Here is a 6,000-nt window from a genome sequence, read left to right on the forward strand (position 1 = left end):
CTGGTTTCCATGGAAACGTGTCCTCGTCTGTCTGCCAGTCCGAGTCCAACTGGAGACAAATGATGGACCAGAGTCCAGCTGCTGCTGGTTCCAGTCTGCAGCTTCCTGCTGTCCTCACTGAGGACGTTCTGTCCACCTGCTGCTGGTTGGACTCAGCAGAGACACCAGTGGAGACATGGGACACATTTCAGACTGGAACCAGTCCAACATGTTGGACTGGTTCCAGTCAGAGGAAATGTCCTCAGAGCTGCTGCTGTCTGTCCAACTCATCTTGTCCTCTGTTGTCTCTCAGTCCAACAGGTGGAGGTGAAATCAGGGGTGGAGTCTGTCCTGCTGCCCTGGAGAACCACAGAGGATCTGGATGGAGACGTTAAGGTGGAGTGGAAGGACAGAGAGAACAAGACGGTCCATGTGTATCAGAACAGTTCTGATCAACCTGGAGAACAGAATGAGATCTACAGAACCAGAACCAAGATGGATGAAAACCTGAAGAATAAAAACCTCAGTCTGACTCTGAAATGGCCGAGATTTGGAGACAGAGGGATCTACACCTGCAGAGTTTACAGCAGAGTCGGAAACATCCTGATGAAGAAACATGTTCAGCTCCAGGTCAAAGGTCAGTGGTTTAAATGTATTTTTCCAATCAGCTGATTGTTTGTGATCAATAGTGATGGTTGACTGATTAGAAGGTCAAAGGTCAATGTGATGAAGATGAGGAAGCAGAGCAGGAGAAAGAGGTCCAGGACAAATGATGGACCAGAGTCCAGCTGCTGCTGGTTCCAGTCTGCAGCTTCCTGCTGTCCTCACTGAGGACGTTCTGTCCACCTGCTGCTGGTTGGACTCAGCAGAGACACCAGTGGAGACATGGGACACATTTCAGACTGGAACCAGTCCAACATGTTGGACTGGTTCCAGTCAGAGGAAATGTCCTCAGAGCTGCTGCTGTCTGTCCAACTCATCTTGTCCTCTGTTGTCTCTCAGTCCAACAGGTGGAGGTGAAATCAGGGGTGAAGTCTGTCCTGCTGCCCTGGATAATCACAGAGGATCTGGGTGGAGACGTTAGAGTGGAGTGGAAGGATAAATATAACAAGACGGTCCATGTGTGTCAGAACGGTTCTGATCAGCTTGGAGAACAGCACCAGATCTACAAAGACAGAACCGAGATGGATAAAAACCTGCTGGAGAATAAAAACCTCAGTCTGACTCTGAAATGGCCCAGTGAGAGAGATTATGGCATCTACACCTGCAGAGTTTACAGAGACAAAAACATCCTGATGATGAAAGATGTTCAGCTCAAGGGCAAAGGTCAGTGGTTTAAATGTATTTTTCCAATCAGCTGATTGGTTGTGATCAATAGTGATGATTGACTGATTAGAAGGTCAAAGGTCAATGTGATGAAGATGAGGAAGCAGAGCAGGAGGAAGAGGTCCAAGTTGGTTCTGGTTGGTTCTCCCAGCAGAACTGACTGGTTCTGGTTCTGGTTCTGTTAGTAGGAAGAGATGAATCAGAGGAAAGGATAAAAAGAGGAGAGAGAGCAGCAGGAAGGACAACCAGGAAGGTAGAGAGAGAATCTTCAGGTTCTAGGAAGTTCTTCCTCCGTCCTTCTCCACCCAGAGAGAATAAATCCTCCACCTCACTGAGGACGTTCACCATGAATCAGGATGTAATCAGGATTTCAGGCTCTGATCAATAAGTAGCATTGATCAGAACTCAATAGTCGGGCTTTGTTCTGTAATTGATGGGTTGCCAGTTCTAGTCCGGCTCAGTCTGTCTCACCTCTTGTGCTTTGACTAGACCGTTGTCAGACTGATGCTAATGTGTTGTAGCCACCAGAGCAACTGCAGCTACTGCAGTAGCTCAGCACTTCATTGGATGAATGAATGAATGTAGAGAGAAGAGCTTTGGAGTCTGATTTAATGAGTTCACATTAATTGATTCCTTGATTCATTGATTCATTGATTCATTTACCAACATCTGGTTGGATCCTGATGCTGCTGGATTCTCTCTAACTGTCCTCTGTCTCCTCTTCAGGGACAGTCGGGGTCCAACCAAAGTACACCAGGTCCAACCAGAGGACAGCGGGACCAGAAGAAACTCTATTGATCTGACTCTAATGGATCATCAATCAGTCTGATCAGGTTGATCAATCTCTGGTTATTGATCCAGTCAGACTTTGGATCAGAGCCGATCTCAGTGAAGGTTCTGATGGACCAACAGAGGAAACTTCCTGGTCCTCTGGTTCAGTCTGCAGCCTCTTATTGATCACTATTGATTATTGATGACTGAATGAAGATCTGAAGGAACTGAAGGAACCAGTTAAAGACTGGAACTGGAACTGGAACTGGAACGGGATCCATCAGAGAGAAGAACAGTTCAGTTTGACCCAGAACCTCCTGACCATCATCATCATCATCCTCATCTTCATCATTTTCTCTTCAAACCCAAAAATCTCAAATTTTTTCCTCCAGTCCAGATTGTGGATTTTTACTTTAAAGCTTCACTGATTTAAATTTTCTGGCCGATTTTATTTCCAAATCTTTAAAATTTGACCTTCTGGTTCTAATTTTGTCCTTTTCTCCTGAAATGTTGCTGCCTGTCAGGAGAAAGTTGCTGAGTTGCCAACAGACTGTTGACTGCCAACATTGAGTTCTGACCCGGTGGGTCGGTCTGTCAGTCCAACGTCTCTCTGATTTCTAGACCTTCGCTGAGGAAGAGAAGATCGGCTTCGTGTCTAAATATCGGATCGGCTTCATGTCTAAATATCGGATCGGCTTCATGTCTAAATATCGGATCGGCTTCATGTCTAAATATCGGATCGGCTTCATGTCTAAATATCGGATCGGCTTTATGTCTAAATATCGGATCGGCTTCATGTCTAAATATCGGATCGGCTTCATGTCTAAATATCGGATCGGCTTCATGTCTGAATATCGGATCGGCTTCATGTCTAAATATCGGATCGGCTTTATGTCTAAATATCGGATCGGCTTCATGTCTAAATATCGGATCGGCTTCATGTCTAAATATCGGCTGATATTCAGGAAATCAGCTCAGATTAAATGACTGCAGAGAAATTGATGCACCAAAGAAAAGCTGAAAATATTTAATATCTTTATGGTTCATGTAAAGTCCAGTTACACTTATTGCATTTATTAATCTGTGTTACATTATAATGCAGATTATTCTAGTCCTGGATTATAATCTGACTCTGAGAATCATCCTAAACCGTCCATCTGGTTTCTATATGAATCCTGCCTTATTAATGTTTTCATTATAAATAATAGAAGCTTCTTTATTTCACTTTTTTATTTTAAACAGAATTTGATTGTAAAAGTAAAAACCTACTAACACCTTAAACTGTTATTTTACATAAAATGCAGAATTTGAACATATTTACAGATTTCTGCTCATTAAATGTTTTAATTTCTGACTGAAATATTTTATATCATTTTATTCATTTGTTACATTTTATTTTCATGTTAAAGTGAATTTAAAGACAAAAGTTTAATTTTAATTCTCCACATTGATCTAAAACCTCTGATCTAATTTATTACCAAAAGATCATGAAATAATTTGATCACTAATAATTAATCAATATATTTAGTCAGACATGAAGATCTAGAATGAGTTTTTCTATACATGTTACTATTTACAGTGTTCATATTCTATGCTTGTATATCTACTAGAATAATCTGTCTGCTTGTGTTTTTTATTTCTTGTGAATCTTTAGATGAATATTAAATTAAATGTTTAGATGAATATTAAATATTTACATGAATATTAAATATTTACATGAATATTAAATATTTAGATGAATATTAAATATTTAGATGAATATTAAATGTTTAGATGAATATTAAATATTTACATGAATATTAAATCTTTAGATGAATATTAAATATTTAGATGAATATTAAATCTTTAAGGTTGAATGAATCTGATTCTGGTTTTGAGTTCATCTGGATTTTTCTGAGTTTTTTCTGCTGGTTTTATTTTCATTCAGGATGAAAAAATATATTTTATTTTAAATTTGACTCAGTTTATTGGATGTTTCCTGAATCTGCAGAATCAAATTGATAATTGAATTATTGATTTATTGATTTCTCTCAGCTGATCACTAATAACAGATGAACTGATTGGTACTGAAGGTTAATCAATATTTATTTAAACATAAATATTTCATTTGTTGGACTCCATGGATAAACAGTGTTTCTATTAATTTGACTGGAAAATAACTTTTAATTTTCAGACCAAATCAGTTTCCAGATTTTATAGATTTTTTTTAGTTTAAAATAAAAATATAAAATAATTTTAAAACTTTGTTTCTTTACTGATTTATTTCTTCCCTTCAGGGAGTCGACCTGAATTCAAACTAAATCCAAACTAAAACATCCTGTTTGGTTCTGAGAGCCGATTTCACTCTGAACTACAGAAAAACAAAAAGTGGAAAAAAAATCCAGATTTTCCAAAAATTAAATCCTCAAACAGAAACTCAGAAAGTTTGATACTTTTTAATTTTGTCAGTTTTAGTTTTTAAACTCATTTTCAGGTGAATTTTATTTGTTTTGTTAAACTTGTTTGCTAAAATGCCAAAATGTGCTTCATAACAATAAAACCTGATAAATTAAAAACTTTCTTCTGTTTTGTGTTTGAATTCATTTTATTTAGTTTTTCAGGAGCAGCGACTCTTTAAATCAGGATCTTAAATCATTTTCTTTACTTTTCATCCCATTTTAAACTAAAAATATTAAAATATTTCTAACTCTTTATTATTTCTGATGATTTCAGGTTGAATTTCAGAATAAAAGCTTCTGTCAGTTTAATGACTCTGTTCTTCATCTTGGTCAGAATTTATCCAACAAACTGATTTTACTGAGATTTTCTCTGATTCTTTAAATTCTCCTGAACCAGAACCGTTTGGAGACGTTCTGGTTCCATCAAACATCGACTTCAATAAAGATTCAATAGATTTAGATTGAAAACTTTGTATTAATTTAGAGTTTAGTATCAATAAACATCCATCATGCAGATTATGTTTAGAGAAAAAAACACATTTTAGGAAAAAACATTTTTATTTAGAAAACATCATTTATGAAACAGGCAACAAAAACAGTTTATACAAAATTAAAGAAGAAACATTAAAATAAAAACATTTAATAGAAATAAACAAATATATTAAAATAATAAATTTAAATCTTTCAGGGGTCAAAGTTCAGTCTGTGATCATTTATGGTCTGAACAAATCGACATGTTCCCGCGTCGTTGGTCTCATCCTGCAGCTGGTTCTACAGACGGAACCGGGTTTCGGGTCGATCTTCCCGTTCCTGTAGAGAAGAACCGGATCCGACTCCAGATCGGTTCTGATAAAACAGATTCATTCTCTGCTCCACATGACAGACTGACGATCTGATCTGCAGGACAGGAAACAGCAGGACAGAGAGGTCAAAGGTCAAAACTCTGAACATTTAAAATAACTAAATTAATTTACTTTGTTAATCTGGTTTATAACTGAATCAGTAATTAACAATAAAAACTAAAACTCTTAATCCAAACTATCAACTATGAAACAAAATAATTTCTGGTTGAATTAACCAGGCTGTACTTGACCTTTGACCTTACAGACTGGCAGTCACATCCTGGCTGCACCTTACATTGCTTATGTCAGTGCTGCCTTCAATGAGTGTGGGAGATGTCAGCATCAGAGAGTCTCCCTGACCCAACTGGACCAGTTCTGATCAGGTGAGTCTCTGTTCCTCTATGTGAACCTGAATCAGTAAAAACTGTTTTTAACTTCCTGGTGTTTCTAACAGAGCAGCAGGTTGGACCTTTACATTCCTGATGCTCACTTCAGGTTCTGCTGGTTCAGATCAGATCCTCTGTTAGAAATGGACCCATTTTCTGCAGGATGATTCTGACCAAGTATGAGTTTTTACCAAGTAAATATTTATTTTTACCTCTTATATTCTATTTGAAAATGTGATTATTTGACTCCAATAAACA

At 37.5% G+C, this 6,000-nt stretch overlaps 1 protein-coding gene across 1 annotated transcript in view; it reads left to right on the forward strand.

Moving 5' to 3' along the window:
- The window catches only part of LOC122820815, a 28,785-nt gene extending 24,154 nt beyond the window's left edge, over positions 1 to 4,631 (forward strand). Inside the window, exons 6-8 of the mRNA XM_044098436.1 lie at positions 293 to 616; positions 982 to 1,305; positions 2,032 to 4,631. Of these exons, the coding sequence (XP_043954371.1) occupies positions 293 to 616; positions 982 to 1,305; positions 2,032 to 2,108 (725 nt within the window). The 3' untranslated portion in view covers positions 2,109 to 4,631. The remainder of the gene's footprint in view (positions 1 to 292; positions 617 to 981; positions 1,306 to 2,031) is intronic.
- The last annotated feature ends 1,369 nt before the right edge of the window (positions 4,632 to 6,000 follow it).

This window comes from Gambusia affinis, linkage group LG18, assembly GCF_019740435.1.
Source record: "Gambusia affinis linkage group LG18, SWU_Gaff_1.0, whole genome shotgun sequence".
Classification (NCBI taxonomy): domain Eukaryota; kingdom Metazoa; phylum Chordata; class Actinopteri; order Cyprinodontiformes; family Poeciliidae; genus Gambusia; species Gambusia affinis.